Here is a 12,692-nt window from a genome sequence, read left to right as displayed (position 1 = left end):
ACACACAAAAGTTTGATGTGAGAATGAGAATTATGGATAGTTGTGAAGTATGTGAGGAGGTGCACATGACCAAAGTAAATTAATATTTGCCTCCAATTATATGTCTCAGGTGTACAACACTCATTATTCAGGTTACTACCTGTCTCACTTTGCGAGGGACAGTCCCTCTTTGGGCAGCTGCGTCCTACAAAGAAACTGAAAAAAATGGCAAATGTCCTGAGATTTTAGGGCAAACATATTGCCTACATTTTTTGTAATAGTTGCATAAAATGGTTATTCTGTATTTGAAACACCTAAATGTTATAATAAACAGAATAAGCAACTAAAATGCTACAAGAATAAGCTTTTATTTAGGCAAAAACATGTATATTTGTCCTTTGACTGGCCGTGGTTATGTTTTGCCCTGCAAAATCTGATATTTGTACTAAAAATGTCCCACTTTGGTCATTTAGAAATGGTGGCAACCCTTCTTCTTTCGGCTTTTCCCCGTTTAGGGGTCGCCACAGCGGATCACCTGTCCTGTCATGATTGGCAGTGGAGTTTTACAGTGTCTAGTTGCCAGCCCAGCGCCCAACCTTCCACAGAAGGCACACACTCACACCTAGGGCCAATTTAGAGTGTCCAATCCACTTACAGCATGTCTTTGGGATGTGGAAGGAAACCGGAGCACCCGGAGGAAACCCACACGACCACAGGGAGGACATACAGACTCCGCACAGAAGGCATCCCAGCTAAGGATCAAAACTGGAGAACCTCTTGCTGTGAGGCGGCAACACTAACCGCTGCATCACTGCGACCACCCAGTGGTCATTATAATACCCATAGTCGTTTTAGCCGTATTGTCCCCGTTTTTCAATCAAGCTTTCGTCCCTTCCCCAAGTGAAATTAATGAGTTTTTGAGTCCTGGCAAATTCTAGGAAGTATGCAGTAGCGTTGTAGCCTCACAGTAACAGGTTGTCCAGTTCGGCTCTCAGCTAGAGCGTCTTTTGTGTGGAGACATGCGTGAATGGGCGTACCTTCGTTGAAGGTTATGCGTCAGAGCTGGCAACTCGGCACGTAAAAATCTACTGCCAATCATTAGCGGACCAGAGTTCCGCTGTGGCGACCCCTAACCGAGAAAAAGTGAACGACACAACAGCATGCAGTTACTAACTAATGCTACATATATCCCCAATTCCAGAACTAAGATTACGCAATGTATGGCTACACTGAATAAACGGTTTATCTTTTATTGCAATTTCTAACTAGAAACCGTTCGGGCCTTGATATAAACAGCAGTGTGATTTCCTAATTCAGTACTGCCCAATGCAAAAACGTTAATACTTCGGTTTACATCCACAACATGGCGGAATTCACACGCCCCGAATAGGGGAAGTTGAGAACGCGTACCGGAAAGGCTTTTACGGTTCTAATTTGTTCCCCTGCGTGCTGTTTCCGGAAATAAACTTTCACGTGCTTAGCTATTTGTCGTACTGTTTACTACAATCGTGTTGTCAGTTGTGTAGTATATTCGAGAAGGTAGCAATGGATTTTACAGAGGGAAGTGAAGGACCCGGTTTTGTTGGCATTAGGTTTTGCCAAGAGTGGTGAGTGAGTCTGCATATTTATTACTTTTACTCCGTATTGTAGTGTAATCTTAAAGTTGCTAGTGCTGCTAATGAAAGTAAAATGTAATTAGTGACCCCACCTGACATGTGGACATAGTAAAACACTTAAATTTTCCCGTAGAATTTGTTGAAATTTTCTGTTTATTGTACACAGACTTGAAGGTTGTCATGTATAAATTTATATCAGATTGTCACTGTTCATAATAGGTGGTGAAAGAAGATGCTCTGAAGAGTAATGTCAAATAGTGCATCTGCAAATTTTAAGTCAGTGCACGATTTAAGCACGACTGGCAATTTCTTTATCTAGAATAGTAGAATATTATGCTGAGAAATGCATCAAAGCTAGCATATGGAGAATTGTGAGACATAGGTTGAAGAGCGAATGTTTAATACATCACATCGAATGACACCGTGGATTCATTTACGATCCTAGGCATATTGTTAGATCCAGCTTTGAATGTTTCTGATAATATTAACCAGATGGCTAGTGACGGCTATGCAACTATAAAGATTTATTAAATCTAAGAAATCAAAAGTTGTGAAGTCCTAATTTGTGAGTTACATAGACGCAAACTAGAATATGGAAAGATAATCTTAGAAGCCTTGTTAAGAAAACTAGTATGAGTGAACTGGAAACAGTCCAGTGGAAATATAACCGTGGCAACAAATGGATGCTGACTTTTAATTTATTATGAAAGATTAAAGTATCTCAACTTGTGTGCATTTAAGAGAGTTTATTCAGGTATATATGACATTCAGAGACCTCCCTCTAGGAATGTTTGGGTCATCAAAGAGTAGACCTTACTTTGTGGCACTGATGACTTGGCGACAGCAGCCGACGCGGAGGGGTATTGGCTCTGGTGTCCGGGCCGGCCGAGGGCTGCCGCAGTGGGGATGACCCCACAGGTGAGGACTGCAACAGTGAATACACTTGAACATCTACAATTATGGTAAGGCTCAAATCTGTTTCTTTGAGTTCAGCACTTGTTCAGAACTCGTAAGCACTAAATAAGCTACAAATTACTACAGCACTCAACTTTCCTCACTTGGCTAGAGGAAAACAGTTTTTAGAACTTAATAAATAAGCACCTATCCAGGCATGTCTAAGGGTCAGCTCTTGGTGTTTTCTCCTGTCTACCTGATGAATTATGGCATCTTGGGGCAATGCAGCAGTTGCCTCATGTACACAGACAACCCTCTCCTCCTACCACCCAACACTACAACCTGTGAGAGATGCACTTGTGTAGCCAAACTGGAAGCAAAGCTCTTTTCACCCAAGACTGGACTAGACAGTCAAGAGGAGAAGGTCAACACTTGCACCGCACCACACCACACCACACTCATCACATAGTCCCTCAAAACCTACACCACCAAAACAGACACATAGAAACACAAAACACATGCCGACATTCACGGAGGCTGTCAGTAAAAATCTGCTCAAGCAACAGAGACCTCCAAAGCAGAAACGCACGCAACCTCCGCCCCCCCAACAGAACCCAAATGACACACAGCCCACAAACTCAGTGTGCCACTCAACCACACCCCATAAGGCATAACAACGTACCCAACACTCTAGTTATAGGTGACTCTATAGTCAGGCACAGTGATGTTCCACTCGCCAGGCTAAACAAGGAAAAAGTTACTATCAGTTGCCTGTCGGGGGCCAGGATCCACCACATAACGCACGCACTCAGGTCACCCCACAACAAGTACAGATATGACTCTCAATGTCCATGTTGGTGTGAATTACCTGAGATGTACCTACCTGGACTACATGAAAAGAGACGTTGAGGAGCTCTCCAATCTTGTAGCCCAGGCAGGTATGACCCTAGCTCTTAATAGCATTCTGCCATCACCCAGAACGATACCACAGTACAAAGACAAAATGATTGACTTCAACAATTGGCAAGCTTCTGGTGTCATTCTAAGGGATCCAGTATCTGTCTGCCTGGGATGACATGATCGACAGACCACAATGCTTTGCCAGAGATGGCCTGCACCTGTTGCCCTTGGGATTCCGGATACTGGCTAAGGCTCTTGCCACCCCTAGTGCCTTTTTTAGACAAGGTTCAAATGATAAATTCACCACTGTAACAGGCACAAGCAAGCAAAATGGGTAATGCTACTCAGTGCTAGAAGTCTAAACCTCAAAATGCATTCACTCGATACACTCCTTAAAATGGAGAACATCGGCATATGTGCAGTGACAGAGACCTGGTCCAAGGCTCCAGAGAGCACCCCTGCATTACCAGGTTATAATTCTTACCACACCTTTCGGCCACCTAACCTGAACCAAAACACTAAAGGCGGAGGCGCGTCCATATTCATTAAAGATATCCACACCTCCAAGCTAGTTGGTTAGCATAATGCATCCAAAATTATCCAAGTGCAGCTAACTCTAGGCAAGACCACAATCTAAATTGTAACTTGCTACAGATCCCCCACCATGCACCAGGGTTCCCACTTCTCATTTCTTGATACACTGTAAAATATTAGGGTGCAGCCCAACACCCTAATAATGGGTGATTTCAACTACCCCATCATTAACTGGAAAAACTACTCGTGTACCAACTGTTTTGCTCAATGTTTTCTGGAATTCATAAATTCCAATGCCTTGGATCAGCTTATCCACACCCCCATCAGGGGCAGCAATATCCTAGATCTGGTCATTACCAACACGGGCGACCGGTGTTCCACACCAGAGATCAATTCCTCGTTGGTCAGATCAGACCACAATCTAATCACCTTAGCCATCCATATCCCACCCCCCATTAGGGAAACCACTGTAAACAATTTCTCCAAAACCAACTTCACGCTTATTAAGACAGAAGTGGCAAACTTCACGACACCCATGCAGACGGACAATAGAGGTACGGCTGCTGAATCCTACACAAATGCACTTTATAAGCACTTACACGAGTGCATGGATCGTGCTATCCCTAACAGCACCAAGATGCTGTCCTCCAAAAAAAAAAAGGAAGCCAATCTGGTGGTCCCCTGCCATAAACAAACTCTACACTGAAGAAAGAAACTGTTGCAAAAATAGAGTAAAATCCCATGATTGGAGGAACTCCCTGGTAAGCCTCAGCAAGAAGCTGAGGTCCCTCATAAAATCCTCCAAAGCTTGTTACGAAAACAAAATCGCCACTGATTCTGAAGACAACCACAAAGCATTCTATAGCCATGTCAAGAATCTCAATGGCAACACTCAGATCTGCTCTGAGTTACAGCACAATGGCCCTAAATATACAGAACCAATTGATATTGCCAACATCCTGACACGTTCAGTGCTAAATTTAGCCCTCTGTCACCCCCTAAAGTGCCCATCTCTATACCGGAAGAATGCAAAGTTCCTGTAGTCACGACTGCACAGGAAAAAAACACACTCTTCAAAGCCAACAACACAGCATCCATGGGACCTGACAACATCCCAGACTGTGTTCTACACATACTACAGAATGAACTGGCACCCCACCTAAGCACCATGTAGAGTCATAGCCTCATCTCAGGCTTTGTGCCCACTGAATGGCACATAGCAACGGTTATCCCACTCCACAAAGGGGGAGCCACCACAGACCCTGGGAACTACCGCCCCACCAGCCTAACGAGCCTGGTCTGCAAGGCCATGGAATGTGTCATCATGGAACTTGTAAACAAAGACATTGGTAATCTCCAAACTCTGGACCCCACCCAGTTCGAGTTTGTAAAAGGCAGATCATGTCTCCTAAACCTGATAGACTTCTTTGAAGCAGTCACCAAAGCCGTAGATGAGGGTAAGGTGGTTCACACAACCTATCTAGATTTCGGCAAGGCTTTTGACACCATCCCCCACTCTGGAATTATAGATAAACTCACTAAACTAGGTGTAAATCCCTATGTCACAAGATGAGTTGCCAACTGGCTCACTGACAGAACCCACACTGTGAAGAAAGTAACAGACTCCGAATCTGACTTCAGACCAGTGACAAGTGGAGTACCACAGGGTTCAGTCCTGGGTCCTCTCCTGTTTGATATCTACTTTTCTGAAGTACAGGGTAACACAGAAGGTCTTTGGCTAACGAAGTTCGCAGATGACTGCAAACTAGGAGCCATAATTAAAAATCCTAACGATGTGGACATCATACAAAAGGGCCTCACTGATACAGATGGCTGGTGTCAAAGCCATGGCCTCAAGCTCAATGCCAAAAAGTGCATTGTCATCCCCTTTGGTAAAAACTCTGTAGCCATGAGCTACCACATAACTGGTAGTCTACATAACACCGAAAGTGTGATAAGAGACCTTGGGACACAGGTGGACAGTTTGATAATCACATCGCCACAGTAATCGGGAAATCCTTCTATGTGGCACACCTCATCACATAAGGCTTCTCATCCAGGAAAAAGAGGTCACTGTTCCTCTCTACTCGTCACTCATTAGACCCATTATAGAGTACAAAGCCCTTTTTGGTATGTACCTCACAAGACATCTACAACAACTGGAAAGGCTGCAGAATTACCTCGCAAAGGGGATTACCAGCCTCAGATGCCCTACGCAGACTGTCTCAAAAAAACCCAGCTTTATTCCATCGCATATCACCTACTCAGAGGCGATCTCTGCCTGATGTACAAAGTTATGTCAAACCCAGAGCTGTTGGACATGCTCCACTTGAAGAAATCCCAATCCCTCCGAGCGCTACATGCTCTAGGGACCTAAACCTTGTCACCACAATAAACAGAACATGCTGCAGGGATAGATTCCTATCCCAGAGACTTCCCATACTCTGGAACAAACTACCTATGTATATCAAACAAAGCTCCACATTAATACTCTTCAAGAAAAATCTTGATGATTGGATGGGTAATAGGAAATTCACCCCGGGGATCACTTCTGTGGTTCTGCTTGACAGGGGCACAGGAAAATAATTTTCTTGGGTGGCAAAAGCCAGGGTACCTTTTTGGATAGGCTTGTATAGGCCATAGGGCCAATAGCCTAGTACCTACCTGTGAGCCTATGTGTGTCCATACTACCCCTGCCTGCAAACCCAGTAATGGGTGGCTACAACCCACTCGTAAACCACAATGTGAAGGGGAACTGACCAGGTATATGAGCCCTGCCTCTGGGTAACCTGGGTGAATCTGTACAGCCGAGAGGTATGGCCGCAGCAGGATATGGCCATTCTGTTATGTCGAAAGATGTACAAGCAGGGGATCCTCAGCCACCACAATATCAAGGTGCTGGACCATTTACACAGATCTATCAGCAAGTGTCTGCAGCTACCCCTTCAGAATGGCATGAGTGTGCAAGAATATGTAGGCTGCAGACCACAATACTGGATACAGCTTTATTCATCTTGTATTTCCCTGTAAATAACTGTGAGCAAATAAATGTCTGTTTGTTGATGACATAATACATCACAGTGTAAAACAGTACATGTTTGAATATCTCTAACACCAGCCATGTAACACAAGCAGCACTGACAGCAATAGTTACAGTATCCCACTATCTGTTGCCCATTGTGACTCCATATTGTCAACCTATCTACAGATATCCTGCAGAAACAGGTTGCTAGCTGTAGGTGTATAACACAAATTCCTGCACTGGAGGATTCACACACTCAATACAGAAGGTTATACTGGGCATGCTCCTACACTTGGAGAAATGAAGCCCATGTCTGACAACAGCAGTGGACTATATATACCTGTCAGTCGCACATGTCTGTGCACAGACATCACATTGCACACCATTCATGCTTTGCATACACATTGGATAGGAATACTCGCACATATCCAAGCCCAACACATTATAGTAGGGCAAACATATACATATACACACACACACACACAGATGTGGGGAAGAGCGAGGCAGACAGTGACAAAGAGATTGCCATCATGAGTCCTGTCCCACCCACCACACATCTAGTTGGCCAATATCACATGATATGCCGATGTCAATCACTGTACACATTTTGCTTTTGGTAGCCCTCAGCCCAATATTGTCTGTGGTGCTTGTGATAACTGTGTAACATGATAGTAGAAATCGGTATTCATCTAGCATTTGTATACGCAGTCATGTCAAATGTAAAGTTGTATGTGACTGAGTGATGTGTGTGTGTTCCCAGAGGAGTGGTTTATGGCCCATTCACACACACTGCACTTTCCATAACCTATGTTAGCACTCGTGCTGATGTCATTCACCTTGAAATAACCCTCTGGGCAATTATCAGCCCCATAATCTCCGTGGCTTGTGCGATAACTGTGCAATGCTATAGTGTAACATACTAGTCGGGTAGGAGTTCTAATCCCAGACATGGCAACTGTGAAACTCTGTGTGTGTCGTGATTAATGATTTTGAGGCCATTCACAGTCACTATATCTCCCATTGCCCTACTTTAGCAAGCCTGTTGATGTCATTTACCTTGAAATACACCTTTGAGCAAGGGCTAGCCCTTATAAGCTCCATGGCACATGCGATAACTGTGTAATGCTATAGTGTAACATATTAGTTATGTAGGCGTTTTAATCCCAGACGTGGCAACTGTGTGTGTAGAAATGAATGATTGTGAGGCCATTCACAGCCACTACACCTCCCATTGCCCTACTTTAGCAAGCCTGCTGATGTCAGTCACCTTGAAATACCCCTTTGGACAAGGGCTAACCCTATAAGCTCTGTGGTGCGTACCATAAATGTGGAACAATGTAGCAGCAGTAACTACACAGCTATGGGTTTGAATCTCATCTGTGGCAAGTGTTTGAGTGTGTGTGCATCAAATATTTTGGCCCCATTTACAGCCAGTACACATCTCAGAGCCTGACTTTAGCAGTCCTGCAGATGTCATCCACCTTACAAGTACCTGTTGCCCAACCTAAACCATGTCAGGTCAGTGGTGTATGTGGTTAATGCATAACTTAATGGTCTGTAAAGATTGTTAGAGGTTTGAACCTCACCCCTGGCAAATGTAAGTGTGTGAATAGGGTAAAATTATTTTTGGGATCTCTCACCCACTACATCACCCAATGCCAGTATTTACAAGGGCTGGTGATGTTCCTCACCTTAGAAGTACCTTGGGGCAACATCCATCCAATAAGCTTTGTGGAATGTGCGATAAATGCGGTACACTGTAGTAGCAATACATAGCTAGGTAGGGTTTGAATCTCAGTACTGGCAAAAGTGTGTGTGTGTGTGTGTGTGTGTGTGTGTGTGTGTGTGTGTGTGTCGTCATCAGTATCCTGTGTGGAGGTTGCTGTGATTGTGTAATGACAGGATGCATTGTGGGGCAGGATTTGCTAAATTATTATATTGAGGACCTACTATATGTCACAATGTCCACCTTACAAAGACAACAGATGTCAAACAGCAGAGAGGCTGGTGTAGACATCCATAGCCCTACCTGTGACATTATGGATCGGTGAACAATATAGGCAACCCTTGTATTACTCGGAGAACACTCTCCACCCATGTATCATACACAAACACACCTGGCTAGGCAACAACCACTATATTGGTAGTTCCCTGCATATTGCCCACGGATAGTAACCATGGTGTGATTGCAGTGGACTTAGATGCCTGTTGACCACAACACTGCCACTGAAAGTACTGTGATGTGTAACATTTCCTGACTGTGTGTTATCCAGCAAGTAAAAGGACATGGCACCCTGTTCCATCCCTACAATAGGCAAATAAATGTTGACAGTGGTTCTTTTGCTGTGTTCCCCACTGGATGCCTGTAACAACTGTAGAGTCTGCAAATGTAACCCACAAAAGGAATACCATGCCTTATGCACATGCCCTGTGTGGACAGATGCCACTAACTCCACTGAATATCTGTATCATGCTGTCAGTGTAGGTGCATGGATGACCTCAGTTACTTAGCCAGGTCTCCTCAAATGAGGTCAAGAATGCTACATCAGAAGATAACATTCTCTACACACAGCATGCCCCAGAGACCTCAGGTACCCATCCACATGTCAAAGAACATGTGTGTGGGACATGTGCACAACCCAGACACTGTCCATGTTATGGAATATAGCTCACATACATGGGAAGCAGTGCACATCAGTGGCTGCCCACAGTAGTAACCCAGATGAGTGGATGGTGAATAAAGTACCCACCTGTGGGGACCACTCCATGGACTACACCCGTGAGCCACACTGGCGACCATCGTCATGCGGCCTGATGCCAAGGTATTCCCTTTGCCTAGCCTTGTACAGCTCTCAGGCCCATCTACCTACTACACACCTGTGAAGCAATGAACCTATGCATCTCAGTACTGGCAAGTGTGTGTGTGTGTGTGTGTGTGTGTGTGTGTGTGTGTGTGTGTGTGTATGTATGTATGTATGTCTGCGTGGAGATGAATGATTTTGAAGCCATTCACAATCACTACACCTCCCGTTGGCCTACTTTAGCATGCCTGCTAATGTCATTCACCTTGACATAACCCTTTGGCCATGTATCAGCCATATAAGCTCTGTGGCACTTATGGTAACTGAGTAATACTTTAGTGTAGCAAACTAGTTAGGTAGGGGTTCTAATCTTGATCCTACCAACTGTGGTGATGTGTGTGTCTCCATTGGCACCTGCTTTTTTGGGCATTCACATGTACTACACTTCCCTTACCCCTTCTTTAGCACTGTTGCTAATGTTGCTCGCCTTCAAAGATACCTTTGGACAACTCTCCAACGTGTAAGCTCTGTGGCGTGCGCAGTAACTGCATAACACTGTAATAGCAGTATCCTGTGTGGGTGTTGGGGTGAGTGTGTACTGAGGATCCATTGCAGTGTGGGTTCTGCTACATCATTATATTGAGGACCTATATGTCCCATTGTCCACATTACAAGGCCAACAGTTTTCAAACACTGTAGAGGTTGTTGTAGACAATCCTCAGCCATAAATGTGTACAGCCATGTGCAATTACTTTGTGACAGTATGGAGTTGTAAACAATATAGGCAACTGTTATAATACCCAGATACCACTCTCCACCCACGGGTCATACACAAACACACTTGACTCTTGCTCTCTTACACCCTTCCTTTCTTACTTTGTATATCTCTCTCTTTCCCCCACTCTAGTGGATGTGAAAAAGTACATCTGTTTTGCATAGGCAGCAGCTTGAGTTTTGTAAGGAATGCTCATGATCAGCTGATGGCCTGTGCACGAATTGCAGTCCCCCACTTGCTAATTGAATGTGGAACAGCTGTGATATCATTCGTAAAGTGCGGATGTTCATTCTTTCCCTTCACTGCGAGCAGGACTTCATGTGGGTGTTTGACAAACAGCATCACAGAGGGTAGTTGGAAATACCTCTTGCAACATACACTGTGGAGACGGGCCAACAAACAGGCGGAGGATGTTCCAGACATGGAGACAGAATGTAAGTATTGCTGATGTTCTTTGTGTTTTACTGTTGCAGTCATTACATTTGGGTAATCTGCGGGCAGGTTGCCCTCAGTCGGCCTGAATTCCAAAGTCTTGGGTCCTGCGTCGGTTGCTGTCTTCTCTTCCATGACGTCAGGTCATCAGGGGAATAAGACATGCAGCTGACACCATTTTCTTTAGTCTTTCTTGCCGTGCGGTGCCCGAAGCAGAAGCATTTTGCAAGTGCCGGTCGGCCGACTACTGAAATATTCGAGTTTGAGTTTCAGATCCGAAGTCTTCACTAAAGCTAAGTACCCCGTTGGGGAAACTTTTTTCTTGCTTTTTACCAATGTCAGAAAAAGTTAATAATTGTATTACTTGTGGGAAGCAAATACCCCATAAGGATTTCCATTTATACTGTATTCCTTGCCTAGGCCCTGATCACAACGTGCCTGGGTGTCAGTTTTGTGCTAGATTTAACCAGCGCACTATTAAGCGTCGGTATATTTTTGCATCAGAGTATTTTGGAAATGGATTTAACTACCCAGAAATGTCGTCGGATAGCAATCCGACTACCAGAGTACATAAAAACGCAAAGAAAAGGACAGAGAAAGGCAGTCGAGATCAAGAACCGACAACAAAGCTGCTCTTAAGCCAGTCGCCGGTTCGCTGGTATTCTGAGGCGCTTTTGCAGCCCCTGATACCCGCTACCTTCGAGTCGCAGGCTTCTGCCGACACCCATGTGGAGTCTGGCATGCCGCAAGATACTCAAGGTATTGGACCGACGGATGCAGCTCCCTCGGATGGGTCCAGAGCTGCTGAGCAGGCACCGGCTTCTGAGTGTGTATTCAGACCTCAACATTTGTATATCAAACCGACAGCTGCAAAACCAAACATAAAAGCAACTTCGAAAACTCAAAAAACGATGCATGAGCCACGTGCACAGGCCTCTATGCCTAAAAAGCTGATGATTAAAATGGCTGAAGACCTTATTACCTTGATCAGGGGTGTACCTATCCCCCTCCAGAAAAGAGGCCTAGGGAAGACACTGATTATGAATCTTCAGATCAGGTTTCTATTTCTTCTGATCAGGAATTATCTATACCTCCCTGTGAGGATTGTGATGCTGAGGAGTCTATTCCATCTGCATCTCCTCCTGAGGATTATTCATTTGGAGAAACCTTGCATACTTTGAAGGAGCATTTTCACTGGGAGAGTCAAGACTTCTCAGAATCAAAAATGAGGCTCAGGGATTTCCTTCTTCTCCCTCAGCACAATCCTTTAGCCATTCCCCCTGTTTTAGACATTGTGGATGTTGTGTTTTCGGAGTCCAGCTTGACCCCTGACTCCTTACCTCCGGCTCCCAGTAAGCCTGACGGATATTACAGGGTCCCTGACTCACATAAATATTTATTTAGAAACCCTGCTGCTGATCCTGAAACTATTTCAGAGGGACCAAAGGGAGTTAAGGCCTCAACAGCAAAAAATTCTACCCCCTCTGATAAAGATACAAGGGCACTAGACAGATTGTGGAAAAAAGGTTTATACATCTGCAACCTTGGCAATCAGGGCCTTAAACTGTCAATTTCATATGCTAAAGTACCTTGATTTCAGAATGTGCAGAAAATAAAGAATTGCAGGAATTATTGCATGTAGCTGAACAAGTTGGAAATCATACTTTGCAATGTGGTTTTGATTCCTTAGAGGCCTCCTGCAGGGCCGCGGTTACTGGATCTGTGATTAGGAGGCATGC

At 44.6% G+C, this 12,692-nt stretch overlaps 1 protein-coding gene across 1 annotated transcript in view; it reads left to right on the top strand.

Moving 5' to 3' along the window:
- Window positions 1-1,409: 1,409 nt before the first annotated feature.
- Window positions 1,410-12,692, top strand: part of POLR2I (RNA polymerase II subunit I) — a 602,163-nt gene continuing 590,880 nt past the window's right edge. The window contains exon 1 of the mRNA XM_044087218.1: window positions 1,410-1,586. Within this exon, the coding sequence (XP_043943153.1) occupies window positions 1,525-1,586 (62 nt within the window). The 5' untranslated portion in view covers window positions 1,410-1,524. The remainder of the gene's footprint in view (window positions 1,587-12,692) is intronic.

Source organism: Protopterus annectens, chromosome 1.part0 (genome assembly GCF_019279795.1).
Source record: "Protopterus annectens isolate FY-2018-M chromosome 1.part0, PAN1.0, whole genome shotgun sequence".
NCBI lineage: Eukaryota > Metazoa > Chordata > Ceratodontiformes > Protopteridae > Protopterus > Protopterus annectens.
Note: the sequence above shows the minus strand (reverse complement) of the source record. Positions and strands in the feature narration are given on the sequence as shown.